Here is a 24,474-nt window from a genome sequence, read left to right as displayed (position 1 = left end):
AGCCCCCACTCTAAGGTTCCCCAGCCTTCTGTCGAAACGCGCCGAGAAACCGATCTACACAAAACCCATAAGTATAAATCTACAACCGCTCGTCGTCGAAGAGAAGCAAGAAACCGCAAGAATCCACCTGAGGACAACAGAAAAAAAGGAGTAACAGAAGAACAGAAGACCACTCCCTACCGCACCTTCGTAGCAATATAATACTCGACACTATCCCCCGTCCAACTCACACTATCAGTCCCAGACTCAAACCTCTCCTCATCAAAAAGCCCGGCGATACTCTGCTCATTCCTCACCCCCTGCTTCGCCCCGCCACCAAACGACTCCAAACTAACAACCCTACACCCCTCCTTCAAGTCGAGAAACTTCTGCAAGAGAGCGTTATTCAGCGCCTCGCCAAACACCTTGTTATTCACCAGCACGACATCGGCAATCCGCAGCACGGCGTCGATAGCGGGGGTGTCGAGGAAGTCGCCGTGCGCGAGGGCAAGCGGACCGAGCGCGATGTTCCACAGACGGGCGCGGGCGCGCAGTTCCGACGCCTGACGTGCGCCGAGGGAGGCAGCGAGGGGCATTTTCTCAATACCGTGTGACGCGGCGCCGGTTTGGAGGGCGGACTGCAGGACGACGTTTCCGACGCCTGAGCCGAGGTCGACGAAGACGTGGGAGGAGTTTAGGGCTGTTTGGTGGAAGATTTTATGCACGAAGGGCGGGAGAAGTTCGCCGTAGGTAGTTTCTTTCCCCTTTACTTTGCGCAGGCGGTGGGCGTGGGGCGAGACGATGCGGTTGTATGTTTGGGCTGTGATGCGTTTTACGAGGCTGAGGGGGAGGGCGTGCATGGTGTCTAGGATGCGGGGGATTGTGCCGTCTGCGGTGTTTTCGCGGATTAGCTTGTTGAAGGCGGAGAGCTCGGCGAGGAAGTCCGGGATGCTGTTTTTGGCTACGGCGCGCTTTAGCAGGCGTACTGTGCCTTCGGCGTCGGAGGAGAGGAAGCTGGATAGGTCCGAGGGGAGGTAGTGCTGGATTATCTCCTCGATGCTGAAGTAGATGTCCTCGAGCGGGGCGTAGCCTTCCCGTGAGTCGAGAGGGTCGACGGCCTCGAAGGGCTCCGGGCGCGAGGGCGAGGGGTACTGCAGTTCGACGACGGGAGGCTTGTCGTGGCCGGAGAAGGCGGGCTTGAAGTCCTTTGCGCCCTCGTCGCGCGACATGTCGAGGCCCTGTATTAGACGGCCTTTTTTACTCTTCTCGCTCTTGTCGCCGTCCGTGTCCGAGTCCTGTATGCGGATGCGCCGGTTGGGGTCGGGCTCGAGGGTGCGGTTCAGCGTCATGGGCTCCATGCTGCTGCTGTTCAGGCGCGTCTTCTGGCGCTTGACGCCCAGCAGGTCGGTGTCGTCGGCGTCGTCGCTCGACTCGTCGCTGCTGGCCCACTGCGGCGTGCTCGGCGACGCCTTGCGCTTGCGCTGCTGCACGCGCGACACGGACAGCGTCTGGCGCGCGGGCTCCCGCACCTGGGGCTGCGTCGGGGGAGCGGCCGTCAGCCGGTATCTGTTCCCTGGCGGCGCCGACGTGGCGCTGTTGCTCCTGCTTGTCACGGGGCGGACCTCCCGCTTGACTATGACCGTCTTGGTGCGGATCTTGGGCGGGTTTTTGGAGAACATGGTGGGCGTCATGTCTCGTGATGTCGTGGTGGCAGCCAAAAGTTTGCGTTCGGGCGGGTGCGTCGAGGGTGCGTCGTGTGTGTGTCGTGTGTGCGTCTGGCGCGGGGCCGCAACGAGTGTATGGGTCAGCTGGCCCGGGAGGAGAATAAAGAGTGCAGAGGGTCGTGACGGGAGGCAGCAACCACTTGGCCAATCGTCTGCGAGGCTGCACGAGCAATCGAGGCTGCCGTGACCCTACGCCACTGCACGGCACGGCAGGGATTTGTCTTCGCGTCGCGTGCCTCGCCTTGGCAGAGTCCCTTTGACTTTTGTTCTTTATTCTCACGCCATGCCATCTATTTCGTCTCGTCTTATCTACTCACCGTCAGGTAATTACGCCGACTACACCGTTCTTGAATCCTTCTCATTCCTCGGTTCATCATTTCCACTTTCAAACCTCTGACGTATCGCCCTTCTCTGCAGCGTCAATGCATCTCCCACAGCACACAGCAAGTCAAATCGGACCGGACATGGAAGAGGAGGGAGGATACTCGACAACGTGTCACATCACACTCCATATCACTTGATTCCCATTGACAAGCATCCCCCTTCAACCTCACAACCCCCCATCCATCCCAACCAGCCATAATTCACAAAACAACGTGACACTCCTCCCACCCGTCGCACAACCCACACCCCACGTCACCGTCAGCACGACGATCCCCACTCACCGCCATGCCGTTACCAGATCCGGACATTGACGTCTCCCGCATCACTTCCACTGCGCACTATACAAGCCCCTGAACCCAGCACGCAATGGCCTTCCTAATCGAATCCCGCTATCTACTGCGCCGTTGTTTCTGCACACTACACGCTCCATCAATCAAACGAGATCTTTTACGAGTAGAAAGCTGCTGTACTCGAATTTTTCCCCAGAATGCGCTCGCGTACCGATAGCGTGCCCTGCCATACCGACGATGGCCTAGCAAGGCCGGATCTGGTCTTCGAACTTAGGACGCTGTGCGATGGGTGGGGGTTTGGCGAGCGCTGGGATCCGGTGCAGATTGCTGTTCTTGGGGAGGAAGGGGGGGATGTTGAAGTTGCTGGGTTCGGAGAAGACGAGAAGGCGATGGGGTGGGGTCTGGATGATGTAGTGTCTTGTGCTGTTGGAGAGGATATCGAAGAGCATGTCGATGAGGGTATCGAAGAGCACGTTGAAGAGAAACAACCCCCCAATGTTGTCCGTTCTTGGAGCTCTCATAACGAACCACGACGCCCGATAATCAAACACACAACCTCCCACCCACACACACAAACCCACTCCACACACCCTCCTCCCCCAGACCACATAGAAAATCTGGATCCAAAAACACACAGACACAACACACTACGCAGACTCTCTACCCAACGCAGCACAGAGGAAGAGCAAGAACATATACATCACCACCAACCAAGCCCTCCCCACCCAACAAACCAAACCCGCACAGTACACTTCTCCCCCTCCCACCACATCCGCACCCTAGACTTCGAAACCAACGCCATCCTGCACGACACCCAAGAAGAAGCGCGCGATAACGAGGGGACGAGCGATGCGTATCGAAGGAGGGATAGGGAGGGGGCGCGGCGGCGGAGGGAGGGCGGGTGGAAGAAGGCTTTTGTTGTGGTTGTTGAGAGGGGGGGTGGGGGGGTGCTTTGGTGATACTGTGTGGTGTGTAGAGGATATATTTGGGAGATGGGGGGTTGGGGCTGGTGTTGAGGGTTTGAGGGTTGGTGTTGTGGGATGGGAGTTTGGGCTGTGAGTGAGTGAGTGAATGAATGATTGGGCTGCTTCGGGAAGTCGGGAAAGTCCCTGTGTTGTCGCCATAGTGAAAGCCGATGCGACGCGATTCCCTCTTCGCTGTGATGGTGAAGGTAGATGGAACATAACTGCCTAGTATATAACCTGAACTAATCCAACATCGATACAACACCTCTACAACACAACCACCACCACCACCACCACCACCTTCCCAAGTAACAAAGACCCCATCTCCATCCACCCCCAGCACAAAATGCCACCTCCCCGCAACACCAGCCCCTCCCCCCTCCCCCCCACACGCCCATCCAGCACCCCCGACTTCGACTCCGACACCGAAGAAGAAGACCTCTCAGAAATCGCAGAGTACTTCTCCAACAAAATGACCGACGATACCGACCGGCGGGTTGAAACCGTCTTTGGCGCGGGCGTCGATGTGTGGACGTCGTGGAATGGGACGGTGTATGTGGAGGTCCAGGATAGGGTTGTGAGGCGTGTGGAGAGGGAGAGGAGGGAGAGGAGGGAGAGGAAAGAAAAGAGGAATATGATGAGGAGACAGAAGAAGATAGGTGCGGGGGGTACGGATGAGAAGGAAGGTATGGCTGGCGTTGCGCGTATACCTCCATCTGATACAGACGCTGCCTCAACACGCTTCCCTGCGCCTCGTCCAGATACCGAGGCTTCACCATACCCTACTCGCCGCATCGTGTCGGGCTCGTTTGGCAGCTTCGATGTAAAGCGGCCGAGCAGGTTTGATGAGCGTCCGTATAGGTTGTTGGGTAAGAGTGATAGGGAGAAGATGGGGAAGAGTGATAAGAGGGAGAAGGGAGGAGATGGTGCGAGTGGGAAGTTGGATGTGTTCAAGGGGAAGCCTTGGCTTGTGCGTTGAGGGGGAAATGGGAGGGTGGATGTATGATTTGTTGAGGGATTGGGAGAGTGGAGAGGGATGGTGGTTTGGTGGTGGATGGATGATACAACTGAAAGGAACAGAAAACGGATGTTAAGCGTGCGCAAACGACTAATAAACGGGAGTTTGTACCATTAAGATGAACATACCTACTTCAACACGACCGTGTCTGGGTGGTGTTGAATTGAGGGGCTGGGAGACGCGAAGTCAACCGTACTGTCCCGCTAGTAGTGTATAATCTAGCCAAAACCTCGTGTTATATTGGTATACTTACCACAAGTATTTCATTTCAGTAGATACTCATATCTATCACGTAGGATAACATGTATCAACGAGGTGTCCAACCACGTCATGTGCTAGCGCGACAAGGTGCAAGCACGACCATGTGGCGATCCCAGTCTTCGCGAACATTCTACGTCACCCATCGCCGCCTGCAGACGCCTTCTAAGCTGAGGTCTCCGCCGCCATTCGTCCTCGACGCTTCTTGTGGTACTCGAAAGTTCCTTTATCTAGGATAGAATCTGGAGTGTGCATCACCGAGCAAAAACACGTTTGCAAGACACTATATCGCCAGTATTCTCGCGCTGCTAGAGATCAAGTCGCTAAGATGGATGTCCAACTCTACGTGTACGACCTCTCCAAGGTAAGTCGACACACCCCAAAATGCTGTGATACGTCGCTTACTAGAGAAGGGTCTTGCACGTAGCATGTCGATGCAGTTTCTAGGAACCCAGATTGACGCCGTATACCACACATCTATCGTTTTTGAAGGGATAGAGTATTACTTTGGGCAGGGTGTGCAGACCTGTCGTGCTGGGGCGACGCATCATGGAAGGCCCATGGAAGTCGTCAAGCTTGGACAGACGGCGCTGCCCATCGAGGTGATACTGGAATATCTGGAGTCACTCAAGACGATCTACACCCCCGAATCCTACGACCTGTTCATGCACAATTGCAACAACTTCTCGAACGACTTCGCCATGTTTCTAGTCGGCAAAGGCATACCGAACCACATTACCTCCTTGCCTGAGACGGTACTCAGTACACCATTCGGGCAGATGCTCAGGCCTCAGATCGATGCGGCGATGCGACCGATAACCCAGGCGCCTACTCCCCAACCCGTCGATCCTCGACCGCAAGTCGCGAACTCGGGCATGCAAAATGGGACATCAGGTGCTGGCGGTGCTCTAGCAGCGAGCACAGGGAAAGTCAACAACGTAACCTCCATACGAGATGTAGATCGCCTGCTCGCCCTCGCAGAGGACCGTTGCGCTATCATCTTCTTCACAAGCTCTACTTGCGCGCCCTGCAAGCTCGTTTATCAGCCGTATGACGACCTCGCTGCGGAAGCAGGCACCAAGTGCGTCTTCATCAAGATCGACTTCAGCCATGCCGAGCGCTCCATCAACGCGCGCTATCCGCAAGTTCGCGCAACGCCTTCCTTTATCACATACGTGCGTGGTCAGAAACGCGATGAATGGAGTGGAGCCGACCCCCGACAACTGCGCAGTAACGTAGAGATGCTGCTCAACGCTACATTCCCACCGCATGCGCATCTATCGATGAGCACTCCAACGTTGCTGCGACAGAGTCAGCGCCCTGTTGTTTTCGCAAAGGTCCCACCGCTCGAGAAGCTGGTAGCGAAGATGGGAGACACCGGCAAGGATCCCGCAGTATCTTCCATCGTATCCTTCATCTCAACTCGAGAACGTCATGGAGCAATCGAAGCCCCTCTCACCAAACTCCCCCAATTCGCCTCTTTCCTCCGAACTAGCACATCTACTCTCCCCCCCGAACTTCTCTTCACCGCGCTAGACCTCCTAAGAATCACTCTCTCCGACGTCCGCGTAGCTGGATTCTTCGCCGAAGAGCACAAAGGCGCAACAGGCACTCCAGCAACAATCCACCACCTCCTCCACCACGTCAACGACCTGGGAGCGTCAGCACCATACCCGCTCCGCCTCACAACACTGCATCTGTGCTGCAATCTCTTTACATCTCCCCTCTTCGTCCCCCACCTCCTCTCTCCCCCGCTCTCCTCAACGCTAATCTCCATCCTCACTACCGCGCTCCTCGACGATAAACACCCTGCACTTAAAGCTTCCGCACTGAGTCTGGCAATGAATATCTCGTCCGCCAACCACCAGGTGCGCATGAAGAAGTACAGCGCTAACCCCACGTCCTCGCTGCCCGACGAGTCGGAACTCGACGACGCGGAGCAAGTTGAGCTCCTTGCCTCTCTGTTAGAAACGCTGGGTGCCGAGGAGCAGTGGAGCGAGAATAAGAACATGGCGCTGATTTGCACGGGCTGGCTGGCGTACGCAGCGGATATGGACGGCGAGTTGAGGGACTTGTGGAAGGTCATGGATGCTGCTGGGACGGTGGGGAACAGTGCTGCGAAGGCTGCGGAGGATCGCATGTTGGTTGGTGAGGTGAGGAGGTTGTTGGAGGTTTAGATAGGGGGGTTTGGCTGGGATGGTGCGGATACCCTTGTATAGATGGTTAGACATGATTGAATAGATTTTGGCGTGTTGTATGAGGTTTCTTGTGTCTTGTTTTGTCCAATTACAGCGGAAGTGGGAGAGGGGAGAAGAGCAGAGAAGAAACTCTGCGCCTCCTATGATACAGTCGGTGGGTTAAATTCAATGCCATTAATGCAGACGTCTTCAAGAATCACAAAACAACACCACAAGCAAGCAGAAGATGAATGTAAAGGGTAAAGTATTGTATTGAATCAGCCACAAGGCTCAAAACGAAAAAAAGAAATATGTTTACTCCACCCCTCTCCCCCGCGCCAACTGATCGGCGCGACGGAAACGAGGGGCAGAGGCATCACCGCCCGTGAAGAAGGTGGACGATGATGTGGTTTAATCTTGCTTCTATGTCCACACTTGCTGCAACGTTTCTGACGTAAAGACAAGCTCTAGCTAATGTAGAAGCGGAAACATGACTTTCGTCAATGTTGATTTCTCACTCTGAAAATCATGCCACCCTCAGAACGAGAGCGACAAGGAAGCAAGAGATGAGAATGTAATCCCCCGGATCCCACAAAGCCCTCGAGACCACTGTAGTGCCCCCAGATCCCACTGAAGATGCGAACAAGTCGACATCAAGCCCTCGGGAAGCCCACATACGACATCAGAACGATGCCGTATGACCACATAAAAATTTGCCGCACGCAAATCTTGCCGCACACAAGATTGTTTCATTAGCTTGTCTTGCTCCACGTTGTCTCATAGATTGAGGCGATGGATAAAGTGCAGTCGCTTTGTTTGGTGTTGGGAGCTTTTCGGCTACAAAACAACCAAGCTTGGTATGGAGACGACATCGAATCCCAGACGATAGACACCATCTGTACTTCGAGCCGTCCTTCAACCGTTGTTACCTTTCAATGAAAGTGTAACACTAGACTTGAGAAGCATCGGCGAGATACGATGATCACAAGTCTGTGTGGAGAAATTGACGAAGACGCGTATAGACTTCAGGGACTGCGTAGGGGAGGAAGGTAACAAAACCCCACCCATCAGTCAACGTCCCGTCGCATTCTCCGATATATGGCACGATGGCCTGGTTTTGGTGTGGGTGCCGCTGGGTAAAATTTGCCATGGACTGTGAAGTCTGTCAGAGTCGCACGAGGCGACTCAATATCTGTTGGCTTCTTCCACCAGGATCGGATTCCGAGACCTGCCAGAAGCTCATGCTTTCGCAATGAGGTCCAGCCTCTCCAGACTCCTCACCTAGTATCGAGGGACGCCCCCTACTCCAGTGGTCCACGTATTGTTTTTGGTTCATTTGGTATTTCGTATTCATAACGCTCGTTGAAGACTTTCGTCAAAAGATGCATGTGCACCAGCGCCAGAAGCATTGTATGATCAACGATGTGATATCGAAGTCGAAGGCTGAAGCCACATTGGGATGGAACAGGATCGTTGCCGAAGCCACCGGCTCTGAATCGTTTGTCTCGCACTGTGTGCAGTCGACGTGTGCGTTTCCTCGCTGCTCTTCGGAAATAGGTTGCCTTCTCCCGCCAGTCTCGGAGGACTGTCGTTGTGGATTGGGCTAGAACTTTCCACAGCGGGCTATATCATGGTGGCTCGGTGGTGTTGTTCGGCACGTCCTGAACCTCCGGTTGTGCGTGTGCACGATCGTGATGGCGAATCGCCTTTGTTCGTAGCGGCACGATCGTTTGATCGAAATTCTCGCATTGGAGGCGCGTGGTCAATCGCCAGCGCGCCTCATTTGGGGCTATAGTCGATCTGCATCAGTGACAGCCAGCCTCTCGGCGTGCAGTAGCATGACCGTGACGACTATTGAACTTGTTGTTCATAGTCACGCGGCTATTCCTGTAGCGCCAGATGAGAGCTGTATGTCGCTGTGCAGACAGACGTTCGCCATATTGAGTACTTCCTTTGCAGGATATTGATGTGTCTGAGTTTTGAGATTGACCTGTGTTTGGTGGTGGTAGGGGTGTCCTAAATAGAGTAGAAAACACGCGTAAAACGCGTCAGAAAGAACAGTAGGGAATGAATAATTAAAGAAATGCGACACAGTGGTCGATTAGAAAGAGAAAAGAGAGTGAGAGCACAATGCAAAAACGTGAGGTGAGTGGGAAAGGGTGGGGATCTCACAAATTTAAACGGTCGTAGCAGTGGACCCTTATGTCAGCACAGCACAAGCGTGTCTTGGCAGTTACTGGCGATGTCATCGATGCTGCGTCGACGCGTCGAACACTATTGTGTGGGAAGAGAGGGATTCCCTTTGTTCCAAGGCGACAAAATGGTCAGTACGAAGAGCCATGCGCGAACAGTACTCTAGCTGACTCCAGGTTCAGCCGCCGAAACGTCGCGCAGCTTCGGCCAAGGTCATCGTGAAACGTCCTTCGAAGCTTGCGAAGGAGAACGGGCTGACTGCCGACCAAGAGGCTGAGATTCGGGAAGCATTTGGCCTCTTCGCGGTACATCATCCAGACTACGAGGGCTCGAAAGAGGGTGTTTTGCGCAAGGACGATGTGCGCCGTTGCTTGATGTATGCTAGCTCTGGCGGAGTACAGGTGGGCGCGGAGCACTGACAAATACACAGCTCTTTGAACCTCGCGCCCGACAAGTCAGAAATCCCCTCTATTCTCTCGACAATCGATCCGCTCGACACCGGCTTCGTGGAATTTGCGCCGTTCTTCTCATACGCTGCGATCGCAATCCATACAAAAGAAGACGGGTCTGACGAGGATGATGATGGCGAAGAGTACCAGAGGGAGGATAATGCTGAAGAGGTCGGCGCGGCGTATCAGCTCTTCACACATGGGAGTGCTGGACCCATTACTCTGGCGCATTTGAGACGGATCGCGAAAGAGCTGAGGGAGGATGTGCCCGACGATGTCCTGAAGGATATGATCCTCGAGGCAAATGGCGGAGTCAGAAATCAAGGAAGAGATGCTGGTGGCGTGGGTCTTGAGGACTTTGAGAGCGTCATGAAGAGGGCCGGCCTGTCTTTTGGATGAAGACACACAACAACGATATCGAGTCTTGACAGCGCGCATTGAGCAAGCGAGTCGTCAAGCACAAGAAGGCCGCCACACTTGCATCTTGCTTCACCGGACATACCCCCATGCTACGACACTTCAACGAGGCAACGCTTTGATTTCTCGGCAAGCACGATCGACCCCATATCCTGACATGTCAGATAGCACACTGTCGGAACTGTCATCCGATACATGTTGTGCTTACGATCTTTCCCGACCAGCAACATGTGGAAGGATATGAGACCATGGAGAGAGGAGTGTGCTTACAGACGCATCGCGCAAGGTCCACCGTGCGTCCATGAAGAGAAATCGCTATTGGATTCATCGCGTAGAGAGGCAATATTGAAGAAACACTAGTAGGTATAATCTGAGTATCGATGGTCATGTCTCATTATCTGCAGGAAATATATATTTTCTCTAGATATCCACCCTTTGTCCACATCTCCTAAATAAGTAATTAATAAACAGGTAGCTCCTCGTGGGCTCTTATTACGCAACTCAATGGGTATTGTAATACCCTAAGAGAATTCTATCAGAGATGCGCGAGTTTTCAGGAGTACACGCACACGACGCAGATTTGTCAAGCCGATAATTTTCAACAGTATATTCGTAGCTTCCACAACTACCCCCTCAAACCTTCAACGTCCACTTATTGAACCAGTCCACCACCAAACTCGAAGCATTCCACGTCGTCGGCCCCAGCCTCAGAGTCTCAAATGGCTCTCCCTGCGCGCTCGTCGACGGCCACCCATGTCCAAAGTCCTTAATCTGCCTGTGAACAACGACATCCTTCGCGCCGCCACAGCTCCACCGGCTTTCCGTCACATCACCGCCCTCGAGAGTCAATACACTGGGTTGCGTACTTGAGCAGCCATTCCGACTAACCCAGGCGTTGATCCACGTTGGCAGGGGTAGGGAGTTTGGACTCGGGCTGTTATTGCCACCGTACGCGATCACCGAATCATTCAAGCCGTGGAGTTCCATGATCGGCAGCTTGCGGCCTGAAAGTTGGGGATTGCAGCCCGCGACGAAGAGCGGCTCCGTGAGAGTGGAATCAGGGTACATGGCCGCTGCGACACCGGCATACGCGGCGAAGCGTTTGTTCAGCACGGGATCGCAGGCGAGAAGCCCGGTTAGTCCGCCGCCGTTGGAGAGACCCGCGGCGTAGATTCGCGACTCATCGATGCAGAGTGTGGATGACACGCTGTTGAGGATCTCGGTGATGAAGATCCGGTCGTCGAGGACGGACGATGGAGGAGCTGAGGGGTCGCTGAGCCATTGTTGCTAGAGGTGGATTAGTGTATGCGTATGTCAACATGGGGGGAGAGGTACGTACACCTGGGTCCTGCACGTTCAGACCCTCAGGATAGACTACGATGGCGTTTTTGTTGAACGCTGGGGTTGATAGGCCGGTGATGGCTTCCATTGAGCGCGCTGGTTGTAACTGTCCGTGGAGCGCGATGATAAGTGGCGCCGCGGCATTGTTTTTTGCGGAAAAGGTGGATGGGAGGTGGACACGATATTCACGCTGTGTGGTCTTGCCGATGACGGATTTGGATGATATTGTAAGAACCTGAGTTGTGCCGCCGGGGGTCAGGTTTGATGGGAGAGCCTTTGAGCATCCTGAGCTCGACGCGAGAACGAGAGTAATCAGTGTTGCGCCGACGCTTATGAATGTGGTGATTCCTGGCATCTTGACGGTAGTGTCGTGAGTTTCCGAATGTGATATTGGTCTTCAATGATGAGTTTCTAGTCGAGGTACTTGGAATATATATACAATTTCAATTTGTTTTGTAGGCCCTATTACGTCCGTCCGTGATCCCATACTATAAGTTTCTTCTAGATGCAAATGAACGGATTGAGAGAAGAAGGACCGACGGAGATGAACTGTATTCGTCGGCCCGACTTGGCAGAAGTATTCCTTGAATGTTGTTGTGTCTGGGCCTTTACCACAGGGGCGAGTCTTCCAGTGTGGATAAGTCGACTGGGTGGGTACGTCAATAGCTAGAACGTGATTAATTCACAAACCTACTGTCCGTGATCTGGAAGCTTGTTGGAAAAGACCAAGTCTGTGCCGGAAGGGCTTTTTTATACACGTAACAAAACTTTGGAGCAACGACGATATGTTTTGAGATGGGCTTTAAAAACGAGTCAAGAAATACGAGTGTAGAAATAACTTATTGTTGACCCGTTTCTACAACACCTGATACTGCAGAAATAACTGGGCAGTTCAAAATTTGGCAAGAAGTTTTCAATCTGAGTATTGAGTCCTTACACAGTAGTGAGTGAGATCTCTAAATATCTACCATGAATCACAGAACATGTTCTGTAGAAGTTGACAGGCAAAAACTGGGTACAAAGCACTTGACAAGTCGGAATATCGGGAGTTAAGCTACGCCCTTCTAGCAGATAACGTAACCAAGGAAAAGATCAGGTTGGACGTTTACTATTGATGTTTCGGACATGTAAGTGATATACAAAAGCTTACACGTAGTTATCCAGCTGTTGGAATATTCCGCTGCACCTCGTATTTCGACCAACCAATCTCGATGCCGAGGTGAAAACTTTCTATCAGATGATGTGGAACACGAACCCCTCCTTGCAAGCGTAGCCTCTAGCCCCCGCACCACAGAAATTTCAACACTGATGAAGAAACCATATCGAAACTCGAAAGCAAGGCAATTGCGTCTGCTTTCGTCCGATGTTTGTTCGGATGTATTTTTTGCAAATTTGCATACCTCCATCAATTCACTGGCCTGCTGGCCCAATGGCAAGGCGCTTGACTACGATTCAGTCGAAATCAAGAGATTGCAGGTTCGATCCCTGCGTAGGTCATCCTTTTTGCTCTCCTGTCCTCGTTCCTTCCTGATCGCGATATTGCTCTTTCCTGTTTGGGATGAGGAAGGTATGGTCGAGGTTCACAGCTACAAAGTATCTATCTTTTTGCAAATATACATTTGACTTTCTTGCTATGAATGCCGGTATGTAAGCGATGAAATTGGAGACTACAGGGTTATACATACTGGAGGATCATACCGCTATATCAAGGGTTATGCTGTTGTGATTTCTGACTGCAAAGTACATCTACGCCTATCTGTTGAGGTAACTTTCTGTTGCTCTTTGTTCGAACTTGTCTTTTCTGTTCTAAGAGTGGCTGACCGTTGGCCGAGTTTATTACATTAGGTACAAATCTTTCTTTACACTCTGGCTTTGGTAGGTTACCTACTGATTTCAACAGCCTTGAGTAGGCCAGTTTACGAGATCTTATGGGTAGGGGATATGTGATTGGGTAGTAGAGAGTACAACTCAATTACGAGAAGATCTTGGAAGATTGTGTGCTAGTGATTGCCTGCTACGTAGTAGAAACAGTAGAAGAAGAGGCCCATAAGATGTCTTAGGACGTATTCTTAGCCTGAGACATAGTGATTCATGATATGTCTTTGTATTAGCCTCATACCCGACAAAGGGGAAAAGGAAGTCACGGTGTCGACGTGTGAACTATGAAAGATAACCGATGCATCTCGCAGATAACCTGTGTGAAGTATCATCCATCCAAGCCCGCAAGTAGAGTCCCAGTAAATACAAGACCAGTTCATACGCCACATACCGTGAGAAGCACCGCAAATGCCGGGGTATCGTTCATTACTCCAATCCTCCAAGCAAGCCTATCGCCTGCCCCATCCCTTCTGGTAATCATTAACGGCCTCAACTGCGAACTTGACCTGGTCCCTATACAGGAGATACAGCTTCCTGATTTCGCCCCCGCTCTCCATCGCATCCACAATCTTATGCGCTGCCTTATTCCTCTTGCGATCACTCCACTTCTCCCTCTTGACCAGCATCTCCGCGGTGACATGGCCTTCGCGAGCAAGGTAGTCTTTCACCCAGGAATAGAGGTGGTAGCGCCAGTGGTGCAGCGTATGCGCGACCTGTGCGTTGGCTTTGCATGTCGAGCCGAGGGTGAAGCGGTGAGATTCCGAAGGAAGACGCTGGCCTGTGATGTCGTATACCGGTTTCTCTCCATCACCTGCGTCGGAGGCGGAGATCTCAGACGAGGAGTCATCCGAGTCAGAATCATTCTCAACCGGTTCTAACGTGTCTTTGTCGTACGGCATGCCCTGCATCATCAATTCCCACGTCGCTGGGTGGTTTCGCCGATTGCACGCCTCACAGTGCGAATCACCAATATCCCTCAACCCCCTACTAATCTCCATTACCATGAGGTCTGGCCTTGCGCGGATGGCGCGAGAGAAGTCGCTTGTCCATGCTGAGGAAGTAAACTTCGAGTTCGCGAGTCCGTTCACTTCATCGTCGAGCTTGCGGAAGGTTAAGTTGTAGATACCGTTTTTAGAGTCGAAGGCAGGGTGAATTTTCTTCATAACCATCCATTCAACCGCATACTTGAAGAGTTCCTTGGGCTTGGCGCGCGAAAGAGAAGAGAATTCGAGGGGGAGCTCAGGCTCTGGTTCGTCGCCGTCAGGGGCGCCTATGAGGGCGTCGGGGTCATCGTCGATGAAGTTGGCATCATTGTCGTCCTCTTGGAACATGTCGAGCACATTGGTGTGCTGCTGCTCGCCGTCGCTGCCGTCGCTGCCGTCTTGCGAGTCGTCGGAGTCGTCATCTTCAACGTCGTCGATGGCCTCTCGGTCGCTGTCTGGCTCTTCTTTGATAACTTCGAGTTCGGATTCTGACGACGATTCGACAACTATCCGCCGGCTGCGTCCTGGAGTTGCACGGTCAGAGGACGGCTCCTGTGTGCCTGCGCGCCGCTTCTTGAGAGCTTCCAACGCCTTCTGTCGCTCGTTCTTGGGCTTGTCGTGCGTACTTCTCAGTCTACCTCTGTCTGGCGGCGGAGACGACCGAAGAAATGCAAGATCCTCTTTCAATTCGTCTTTTTCTTCATTGCCTTCTTCACTATCTACTCCGCTCTCATCGCCTTGCTCTTGTTGGTTCTCTTCCGAATCCTCATCGTCGCCCTCTTCTAGTGTGGAGGGTCGCCTAGCTGCAATCCTGCGGTGTTTGCTACGAGGTGGTGTTTGCTCTTTTATCTCCTCGACAGGCGTAGATGGCCTCTTCACAAGTCTGCGCCGCTTGCTTCGTGGTGTGGTTCGTTCCTCATCCTCAACTGGCGTAGACTGTTTCCTAGTACTTTTACGCTGTTTCTTGGCCTCTTCTACTGACTCCTTCGCAACTGGAGATTGTCTTCTTGTTCGCTTCGTTTGAACCACTGTCACTTTCCCCATGTCCTCCTCATCGCTACTATCCCTTGCACGTCGTCTCTTCCGACTGACAGGCGCCTTTGCCTCCTCTTTCTCGCTTTCAGATGAGGAAGTCCCCGACGACGACGCATCATCCGCGTCTGAGCTCCCAAACATTCCATTCTTTGTACTCTTGACGGGCATACCCAGTTGCATCCCTCTGCTTGTTTGCACTTGGAGTTCATCGTCGCTAGATGAGTAAATGAGCGAGTTCTTGGAGGCTTTGACAGGCGCGTGGCTCGCGACTCGGTTTGGTGTGGATTGCGCAGGTCGAGTAGGCAAGGGTTTTGCGGTCGCGACGGGTGAGGATTTCGAGAAATCGATTTTTGTCTGTCGCTTGCGATCGCGCGTGCGTTTCGGTGGCATGGTGGAGGTGGTGACAGGTTATGCTCGAGTGAAATTGTTTTAGTCGCGCTCGGTCCGTGTGAAGTCGTTTGGAGCAATAGAGTTCAAATCGCCAAGGCGTCTAGCTGTCGATCATCCCAAAAGGTAAGGATGTTCCAAAAGAAGTCAAGTTCTGAATATGATGTGGATGTGGAGGAAGACAAACTTTGGTGGCGGGGACCGAGAACTTGAACAAGGGTCCAAGCATTACACGCGAAAACACGTGCACCGACGTCACGGTCGACAAAGTATCGCTTAAGCTCAACACCTCCCGCGACATCCTTGTGGTTGTTTTGAAGGCATTGGTTGATAATCGAGTGTTGCTGACGTTCAGCGGCAGTTGCTATAGCATGTAACGCACTGGAAGCGAAGCAATACATCGTTTCTGAAGTGCATTAACGCGCTTCGCTCATGCAAGTGGAGTGGTGGTAATCATATCGTTGATCAGGCTACCAATTCTACCTCACTAGCATACCCATAACCCTCATGCTTCATACGACTTCACCCTCACGCTTGCGGTCCAAACAATCCTCATGTGGTTAGGCCTCTTACCGTTCGCTTACGACAGCGTCCTTCGGGGATGGCCGCATCTATGTTGTTGATCAAAATAACGCCGACGGGTGAGCATCCCGAGGTTGTTGACAATCAAGGTTGTATGCCGTGCATGGGCAATCTATAGGAAAAGTCGAGCTAAAAGACCCATGCCCAACAATCCCATAGCGTTCAAGGTTGCTTCCCAGTTTCTCTGTGCTTGACAGCCAGCCACCAATATGATCGAGCCGCGCGATCGCGACAATGGTCAAGTCTCGAGTCAGTCCTATCGTGAGTTTTGAGGCACTGTAGAGTATTGGAGTGTCTTCGATGAGAACGATGTGCTGATGTTCTGTGCCTTTCTCGAGGCCTCTATGCATAATCACCAGTGTTCCTCTGCAGTATTATAATCTGCCATGGCGGGTTCTCGGCGTCAAGCGCTCGTCGTCTATACGGGTTGAACGACACCACAACCCAGCTGCATGCTGCATACCACTGTTAGCCTGTTGTCGAACCGTTCCTTGATGTTAAGTGGCGCGCAGACAATCGAGATGAAACGGTGCCCTGGAGTGTGGTACGCGGTTGGTAACTATGGCAACACCGATCAACACTGGTTCCTGAAATAAACCAGCAACGCCGCCATTGATGACCTAGGCCGCCCCAGCGCGAACCACGCACATACATCTTCAACATTGCATCACCTCGCTGTTTGACAGCGCATTGTGATATTTTTCATCGCTTGCTTTTTGGGTGACGATAGCGCTGCTTACGCGACTACTTTCTTTTGGCGGTCGGTGAATTTCGAACAACACACACTTTGCACTTGCGTTTCGACATCGTTAGCTCGGCATATCCTAAAACCTCATTGCCCACCCACCTACACCGTTGAAGCCCCACTAGCACGACGTACGCTGGTGGAGCGTGTGCGCAATTCAGAAGCTGCGCGCTGCCTGCAGTTGCAATGGACACCAGCTATCTCGCCCAGCAGGTTACCACCATCATCGGCCAGCTGCACGGCCTGTTCGACGACATCGGAGTGCCTAGTCATGAGCGCGACTCACGTGAGGCAGAGGTAGGTCGATTGTGTGCATTTCTCAAACATAGCTGACATTGACGCAGCTCTTCTCCGCCCTGTCTGAGACACTACACAATCAGTTGAAAGAAGTCACCAACGAGAAGCATGAGATAACAGAAGAGGCACACCGCCTGGTCAAGACGATCAAGCAGATGGAAGCGTCCCTGGAGGACAACAAGCCAAATTCCAACTACGAAGACCACGACGACAAGTACATTACATATCCCTTGACGCGCTGTGTAAAGGGTCTAAAGGAGAAGTACACCCAGGTCAGCAAGGTGCACCGTGAGCGCTTTGAGCAAGTGCGGAGTATGTATGCCCCTCATTTCCCAGCAACCTGGACTGACACATGACAGAACTCGCCGAGGCGCTTGATTCATATGCTTCGCACCTCGAGACATCCTTCGTCGAGATCAAGCTGCCACCGACGTCGCCCAAAGCGGCCATCTCGCCCTCGTTCGACATCTCTCCCTCTTATGTCGCCAAGCTAGACAACGAGTTCACCCGTGTCTATGAAGAATACACACGTCGCCTCGACACGGTCAAGGCCCTGTGCCAGGAGATCATACAGCTGTGGGCGGAGCTGGGGACACCGCAAGCGCAGACAGACACCGCAATCGTGCAATGCCACCGTGATGCGCCCGAGCAGTTGGGCCTGCACAAAGAAGACCTGGCGCGACTCAAGGCGACAAAGGAGCGGCTCATTGAGGAGAAGCGCAGTAGAGAACGACGACTGACTCAGTTGCGCACGACTATTGAAGAGCTGTGGGAGCGCCTGGGTGTTGAGCAGCACGAGCGCAAGCAGTTCCTCGCGAGCAACCGTGGATGCGGCCTACGCGCTATCAACGAGTTCGAAGATGAATTGGCTAGGCTCAACGAGCTAAAACGTCAGAATCTGCACCTGTTCGTAGAAGAGGCGCGATGCAAGCTGCAGGAGCTCTGGGACACCCTTTACTTCTCAGAAGAGGAGATGCTCGACTTCACGCCTGCCTTCTCTGACGTCTGTAGTGATGCTCTGCTTTCGGCACATGAGGCTGAAATCTCTCGTCTAGAGGTGCTGAAGGAGCAGCGCCTGCCCATGCTACAAAGGATTGATCGATACCGTGAACTGATCAAGGAACGTGACGACCTTCAACAGTCCAGTCAGGATGCGTCGCGTCTACTGGGACGGGGTAACAAGGGCGAGAAACGAGATCCAGGGAAGCTTCTGCGAGAGGAGAAGATGCGAAAGCGTATTGCAAAGGAGCTTCCAAAGATTGAAGCCGTACGTATATACCGCATAACATGGAATTCAGAGACTGACAGGGTTGAAGGATTTGAAAACTTCCCTTGAGAACTACGAGGATGAGTATGGTCGCCCGTTCCTGGTCCAGGGTCAACGGTATTTGGATGAGCTATACGCCTCTGCATCCAGAGCTGCTCCACCACGAGCCAAAACTCCCTCAAATGCTGCCATGCCAACTAAACAAGTTGCTCCTTCCAGGTCCGAGAATCGTAGCCGTGCTGGAACTATACATGGGCAGTCGATCAGCCGAGCAAAAACCCCTGTGTCAAACATTGGAGCGAGTACCGATTCTCTACATCGTACCGAATCCCTACATCGTGCCGAATCCCTACAACGTGCCGAATCCCTACAACGTAGCGATTCCTACCGTAGTCATGCTGGGACAATTCATGGTTCTCAAGTCAGTCGAGCAAAGACGCCTCTGTCGAACTTTGGTGCTAGCACATGCCGCAATCCGCTTGCCAGCGCTTTGCCTACTGCTTCTGCGTCAAGGAGCCCTAGCAAAATCCCTTCGCGTTCTACTCTGAAAGGTTTGCCTCAAGGCGGTCAATCACCTGAACGTCGACCTCTTATGCATTCGCGTGGAGATTCAGCAACACTGCGAAGCATGCCTCCTCCGATGGCTCCTCCACCACGGATGAAGGACCTCTTCATTCCACCGGACCCTTCCGAAACGCCTATGAACCGCTTTGAGTTCAACCGTGGTGACCGCAGCGACAGCATCGTGCGAAGCATACCACCAGAGGATCCATACGACGACCGATCGTACATGTCTTACCAAAGTGTGCGCACTGCCTACACCCCAACATACGTGCCCCCGTCAATATCATCTAGCAGTAGTCGTCAGCTCTCACAAACATCGCAGACATCCTCAACAGGAACGGGTGCAACAATGCAGTCTGGCAGCGAGAACTGGGAAACCTTTTCTGAGCAGTCAGATGGAGCACACGAGAGTGATGTCGACTTCCACTACAACCGCCACCGACAGAAGCGCTTCACGCCTGAAGGTGGCCATATATCGAGTCCACGAGCCGTGCAGGGGAAAAAGATCAGAAGCATACGAAGCGTCGAAGGCGGCCCCCTCATGACGGAACACCAAGGCCGCATGGTGCGTGTCATGGAGGGGAGCGAAGCTGGCTGGACTGACGACGGTGAGACGTACTGAGACGACATGCCCTCATCCGTGCCTTTTGCTCACCTTTCCATGCGCCACGCCGCACACGACGATATGATTCACGGCTGATGTGTCACGTCACGAACGGTTTAGAGATGTTGACGACGATTCTTTCGTCACAGCGTTGGGTACGATTTTCCAACACGTCCGCTTCTTTTTCGGGTTCTCTGGGTCGACTTTCCATCCGACTTTTCTGCATTTCCATAATTGTTTTGTAATCTTTGCATCGACATCAGCAACCATCGGCTTTTCGAAAATTTTCTGCATGCCCTCTCTTCTTCCGCGCGGGGTGATGGACGGCGAGAATCGCCACAAAGGATCGACGGGATACCCTGTACCTCCTGCAAGTAGATTCTCGTCCCGCTAGGCCCCCGTCGTGTATCTTTTGATCATACCATACCGCGTTGGCTTTAACAGACGCAGAGACTTCTTCTATCTCCCTGCTTGGGCTCCTCATCCAACAAGCATGTTGCGGACTCACGGCGTTTTTGGATGGGATCGATACCTGTATCTGCTACTTTTCCTTGTTTTTTGAATATGAAAGCACTAGTCGTTGTCCTGTGTGGGCGAAGCGAGCGGGATGCATATTTGGTAGCCGCGAGAAGCAGGTTGGGTGGGTGGACGTGTAACATGATGAATCGAGGGGAAAGTAAAAACAAAGCAATGCGAAAATGTGATTTCGAAATCCTCTTAACCGTGCCGTGCCGTGCCGTTTCTAATGTACCTGATGTCCTTCCTAACGAGGTCTCCGGATCCGGTCTATGCTGAAAGATGCAAGCGTTTCTCAAGAACGTTGATTTTGCAGCTCTCTTTTCGACGTGCCAGTTGTTCCTTCCTCATGAAGATCCAGGGTCCGTCCAACCTTCCGTTTCGGTGCAAAAGATCCGAGATGTAACAATGCACTTTCAGTCTCCCATTTGTGGGGATGTGGGATGATCTACTGTGTGTTTCTTTTGCTGCCCGACTGCTGGATTTGTGGGCTTTGTTGTCTGAAGGGAAATAACTCAGCTACTGTGGACCAGGCTCATTGGGGAAGGTGTTCCTCGTATTCTCCCTCGCGGCCTCTGAAGCATTATGTGCTCGTGCTGTTAGTCAACGGGCCAAGTGTACAGCCTGTCGCAGAACCGTGGATCTGTAATTTAGTAGACGCCCTTTCCGAGCGTCGCACATGTACAAGCATCTGTCTTGCAGTACCAAGATCGCATCGTTGCCCTAACAAGCAAGCCACCTTACTGTGGGGTGCAGCCGCGCTGGGGAAAAGATAAGGATACGCCACTTGACAGGCTAGATGACTTCCGTGTTACGATGGACAATGAGCGCCATGGAAATTTTGCAGAGATGACAGCAAGTGATGTTAGTATGCGTGTAATCGAGATTCACAGCCCGCGGAACGCATACCTGCGGCCTACTACACCGAACTCTCAGATTTGCGTCGTAGCCTGGTATGCTTCAGAAGGATTCGTTCCAGAAGGAAAGGAAGCGTGGGGCGACAGGGCTGAAGCGCGGAGACAGCGGAGCCAATCGGGGAACCTTGGGAGCGTGATGTGCATAACTGATCTCCCAGTCTATCTACCAAGGAATGAGGCGGAGTGTCGCGGCGGGCCTCACCGGATTGCGGCGACGTGGAACGCTGAGACGGGCTAATAGGAGGGTTTTGGCTGCGTGGCTTCTCAGCTACGATCAGGCTATGACTCCAGCGCTGTCCGAGTGGTGCCTGAATGAGTGCAGCGCGGTCCGTGACATTTATCAGGTCTTAGGCACTCGGCATGACTGCCCACGCGATAAGCCTCCCCCGTGGCTGGTGGTGCGGTCATAACGCGCTTATCGTTCACTGCAGCCTCCCTTTGCCATATCACTCTCCCACCTCTCACCATAACTCCTTACCTTCCACTTCATTTATACAACGCATAGCCGTTTATTTTACACGTTCCAAACAAGCTTTGCTCCCCGGGCACTTTCGGCACGCTTTGACCTTGCAGGCCTTATGTTCTTTACGATCTCCCCTTTGAGCGTTCATCCAATCCCGTAGCAGCAATAACGTAACAGTACCCAGGCGACCCACGAGAACGTCACAAACGTCTAGTTCTCCGAGCCGTACCTGATCTAGGGTCACGGGTGTTACGTTGTGAAGTCGCTTTCCTCACCATGATGGTGCCAAGGTCCTATCCTTACCTCCTTCATTCTCCGCCTCGCAGTACCAATTCGGAGAAGATGGGAAATCAGACAGCACGAAACCATATCTCTGCGCGATCCAACACCATTTCTACAGAGAAGCCTGCGTCGAATAACACTCGAACTATTCCCACATCGGAACCTAGAGCGGCTCAACCTTCTGCCACTATGCTTCCACAATCGAAGCCTGTTGTCATCCCGCATCGCACACCCTTGCGCTCAGCAAACTCGACCCAGACAGTAAGAATGAGAGGGCAAAATGGAGGCCGACCCTCGCGTATGTCAAGGGATCACAACTCTGGTGCAATTCCGCCAGCAGTCGCAGCCTTGCTGGCTGTTACAGCGATCCCCAAGATGCCCACACGTCGTCGCAAACCCTCTGCTGTGGATAGGAGGATATCTATGGATGAGCTGATTCAAGAGTGGAAACAAGACGACTCCGAAGTACCGCTTTGTGTATCTGGATCGCCGATGGATTTATTACTCGGCCGTGTAGACGAGTCGGAAGATGAATATGGCAGCCTACAGAGCATGGAACAGGGGCGGGAGTCTTTCTTGACAACCAGGTCCATTTCCACCGACTCGCTATCCACTTTACCACCATCTTTGGACTTTGACGGGCTTTCGTATGCTTCGCATTGGGATAATCTCAGCACACCCGACTCGGTCAGCCGAAAATCGATACCTGAGCGCAAAGAGAAGGTCGTGTCGTCGCCACCGAAAGAGGACTGTGTTCTCGACCACCCCCTACTGCATTTTGGCTCTGAAGAATGCGAAGAGGTCATTACAACAGATGTCTCTGATATCACCATCTCGAGGCCCGCTTCTACGCAAAGATTCAAGTCCTTCAAATCTAATCTGACCGCGTCACTTCAAGCGCTGAAGTCGGCAGCCAAGTCATTTTCGAATTTCACCGCACCCTGCGTACCGCCAGATGACTTTCTTACCCGATCATTGTTGTCGCCAGAGTTTACAAGCGAAATGCGACCCAAACATCTGGAAGGGCTGCCATCTCCAGCACTTCGACGATACCTGAACCCACAGCCATCTTCTATCTCTGCCACCGAGCTATCCATGCACCTCCACGATGCGCTCATGATCGACGCCGATTCCGAACCTCATGCGCCGATGATCCAGATGCAGACCTATGACCGACGAGGGCGTCAATCGAAATCCCGCCGCCGTGCATCAGATGAATCTGGCAAAACATCTGGGTCGCCGCCCACCGTCCGTCAACGCGAACCCCGAGAAAACAGTGATTTCCTGCGCGTCATCGTTCTTGAGATGAATATGCGCCGAGTGGGCAAGCTTGATTCGAAGGCCATCGGCAGAGCGCGAATTTGGCTACCGCCAAGGAAGCTCAGCGCGAACAAAACTACCCCCGTTCCTAGTGTGAACGGTGTACCAAATCGATGGACAGGGATCTCGGCCTAATGAAGAGAAAACAAGCAATTTTGCGTCGTCACCCTGGACAGCGCAAGCCGTTGTGTGCGTCGGGCATGGCTGCATGCAGGACCCTGAGGTCGTTGGTGTTCACACGACACCGCAAACCGAGGTCACACCTAGCGCAACGCCAATGACCTAATTTGTTTGACGTCAGTACTTTAGTGTGCGAATTATCCCAGTCGATTCTGGACTAGACATCTCCGAATCCCATGACATATCCGATGGATTACGCCAAGTGGACCACAGCAATCTGACCAGTCGTCGCTTTTGGATTAGGGACCACACGCGACCATCGTCCTGGAAAACTCTAACGGCACCACAAGAGACATGTGTCTTGCGAGTCCGCGTGGGAACGACACGTGTACGCACGTCGGTCAAAACACTACCGACACCGCACAGATGTCAAGAAAAAAACCAGTGGCTTCGAGTTTTCATCGACGGTGGAGCTCGGCGCTCGGCAAGATACGTCCCAAACCTTGGTGGTTTTGGGTAGCATATGTTCTCCAGTTAATGAGGTTGCATGTCAAAGCGGAGCGTGCCTAGCATTCGCCCGGATAACTATTCCTGTGTGGCATTCTCAAAGCCGGGGTATTCTCCGATCGCTGCATGGAGTAGGTACATGGATACTTGTAGGCCTAATCCGTCGGTATTCGCCGACGCCGAGTGGGGGCGTTGGCGTTACATGTTCATATCGACAAACAGGCGCAATGTGCTTGGATAGGGAAGATGAGCACCCTGATGGGGTTCAGTCGGTTGGCAGAGGAGGTCCTACCGGTGAAACGCCCGAAGAAACGCCCGAAAAACGAGAGCAGGAGGTGGACACTCAGGGCGCCAATTTCTTGATTGTGCGCCCTTAGCGAGGAGGTGGGTCGGGATGAATACGTCAGTCAAGAGTTGGTCTGCATTTGTGTCTAGACGGTGTGGTTGTATTGCATGGACGGGATAGAGATTCCTGTACTGTTGCGTTGCGTAGACGGCGAGACTTCATTGTCATTTAGCATACATACCCTTTTCCTATGTCACGCATATACCTCTAGCGATAACTTCTTTCGAGAACATAACATAATACAAACCCATCAAATGCATCAGCTTTTTCCACTTCCCCAGCCCCCCCACATCATAGCACTTTTCCCATTACACTTTCCTGACCGAGCTGCACGTTCTCTTATCCTTCCCGCACCACATCCACCGTAACCACCAACTCCTCCACACACCACGCACTCACTTTCCCATCCCCCAAGCCCAAGCCCAAGCCTAACCCCCACCCCGCTCCCCAACCCCGCCGCCATACA

The 24,474-nt window shown here is 52.8% G+C and overlaps 10 protein-coding genes and 1 non-coding gene across 11 annotated transcripts; 8 read left to right on the top strand and 3 right to left on the bottom strand.

Annotated features, from left to right (window-relative positions):
- Positions 1 to 8: 8 nt before the first annotated feature.
- Positions 9 to 1,860, bottom strand: P153DRAFT_424977 (DOT1-domain-containing protein). The gene has a single exon (XM_033672511.1). It carries the CDS (start codon positions 1,668 to 1,670, stop codon positions 177 to 179), a length of 1,494 nt encoding a protein of 497 aa, XP_033520769.1. The 5' UTR covers positions 1,671 to 1,860; the 3' UTR covers positions 9 to 176.
- Positions 1,861 to 2,429: 569 nt separating this feature from the next.
- On the top strand, positions 2,430 to 3,562 carry P153DRAFT_76303 (uncharacterized protein). The gene is made up of 2 exons (XM_033673392.1): positions 2,430 to 3,213; positions 3,395 to 3,562. Exons 1-2 carry the CDS (start codon positions 2,575 to 2,577, stop codon positions 3,434 to 3,436), a joined length of 681 nt encoding a protein of 226 aa, XP_033520768.1. The 5' UTR covers positions 2,430 to 2,574; the 3' UTR covers positions 3,437 to 3,562.
- A 171-nt stretch (positions 3,563 to 3,733) lies between these two features.
- On the top strand, positions 3,734 to 4,679 carry P153DRAFT_369092 (uncharacterized protein). Its single transcript, XM_033668680.1, has one exon. It carries the CDS (start codon positions 3,815 to 3,817, stop codon positions 4,319 to 4,321), a length of 507 nt encoding a protein of 168 aa, XP_033520767.1. The 5' UTR covers positions 3,734 to 3,814; the 3' UTR covers positions 4,322 to 4,679.
- A 217-nt stretch (positions 4,680 to 4,896) lies between these two features.
- Positions 4,897 to 7,005, top strand: P153DRAFT_399158 (DUF862-domain-containing protein). Its single transcript, XM_033671703.1, has 2 exons — positions 4,897 to 4,982; positions 5,032 to 7,005. The coding sequence occupies exons 1-2, from the start codon at positions 4,947 to 4,949 to the stop codon at positions 6,793 to 6,795; spliced, it is 1,800 nt and encodes a 599-aa protein (XP_033520766.1). The 5' UTR covers positions 4,897 to 4,946; the 3' UTR covers positions 6,796 to 7,005.
- A 2,110-nt stretch (positions 7,006 to 9,115) lies between these two features.
- P153DRAFT_359382 (EF-hand superfamily Ca2+-modulated protein) lies at positions 9,116 to 9,836 on the top strand (the record flags this gene model as incomplete). The annotated part of the gene is made up of 3 exons (XM_033666865.1): positions 9,116 to 9,118; positions 9,165 to 9,364; positions 9,419 to 9,836. 3 exons carry the CDS (start codon positions 9,116 to 9,118, stop codon positions 9,834 to 9,836), a joined length of 621 nt encoding a protein of 206 aa, XP_033520765.1.
- A 651-nt stretch (positions 9,837 to 10,487) lies between these two features.
- Positions 10,488 to 11,550, bottom strand: P153DRAFT_346010 (carbohydrate esterase family 1 protein; the record flags this gene model as incomplete). Its single annotated transcript, XM_033666107.1, has 2 exons — positions 10,488 to 11,141; positions 11,209 to 11,550. The coding sequence occupies 2 exons, from the start codon at positions 11,548 to 11,550 to the stop codon at positions 10,488 to 10,490; spliced, it is 996 nt and encodes a 331-aa protein (XP_033520764.1).
- A 1,060-nt stretch (positions 11,551 to 12,610) lies between these two features.
- Positions 12,611 to 12,692, top strand: P153DRAFT_t98. The gene has a single exon. It is a non-coding gene; the product is annotated as a tRNA-Arg (tRNA).
- Positions 12,693 to 13,522: 830 nt separating this feature from the next.
- Positions 13,523 to 15,232, bottom strand: P153DRAFT_297540 (uncharacterized protein; the record flags this gene model as incomplete). The annotated part of the gene is made up of 1 exon (XM_033664165.1): positions 13,523 to 15,232. One exon carries the CDS (start codon positions 15,230 to 15,232, stop codon positions 13,523 to 13,525), a length of 1,710 nt encoding a protein of 569 aa, XP_033520763.1.
- Positions 15,233 to 16,991: 1,759 nt separating this feature from the next.
- On the top strand, positions 16,992 to 19,555 carry P153DRAFT_359379 (uncharacterized protein; the record flags this gene model as incomplete). Its single annotated transcript, XM_033666864.1, has 4 exons — positions 16,992 to 17,102; positions 17,150 to 17,414; positions 17,462 to 18,369; positions 18,419 to 19,555. The coding sequence occupies 4 exons, from the start codon at positions 16,992 to 16,994 to the stop codon at positions 19,553 to 19,555; spliced, it is 2,421 nt and encodes an 806-aa protein (XP_033520762.1).
- An 859-nt stretch (positions 19,556 to 20,414) lies between these two features.
- P153DRAFT_76241 (uncharacterized protein) lies at positions 20,415 to 21,039 on the top strand. The gene has a single exon (XM_033673391.1). The coding sequence runs from the start codon at positions 20,497 to 20,499 to the stop codon at positions 20,827 to 20,829; it is 333 nt and encodes a 110-aa protein (XP_033520761.1). The 5' UTR covers positions 20,415 to 20,496; the 3' UTR covers positions 20,830 to 21,039.
- A 670-nt stretch (positions 21,040 to 21,709) lies between these two features.
- On the top strand, positions 21,710 to 23,170 carry P153DRAFT_377975 (uncharacterized protein; the record flags this gene model as incomplete). Its single annotated transcript, XM_033669770.1, has 1 exon — positions 21,710 to 23,170. One exon carries the CDS (start codon positions 21,710 to 21,712, stop codon positions 23,168 to 23,170), a length of 1,461 nt encoding a protein of 486 aa, XP_033520760.1.
- Positions 23,171 to 24,474: the final 1,304 nt, after the last annotated feature.

Source organism: Dothidotthia symphoricarpi, assembly GCF_010015815.1.
Source record: "Dothidotthia symphoricarpi CBS 119687 unplaced genomic scaffold P153scaffold_17, whole genome shotgun sequence".
NCBI lineage: Eukaryota > Fungi > Ascomycota > Dothideomycetes > Pleosporales > Dothidotthiaceae > Dothidotthia > Dothidotthia symphoricarpi.
Note: the sequence above shows the minus strand (reverse complement) of the source record. Positions and strands in the feature narration are given on the sequence as shown.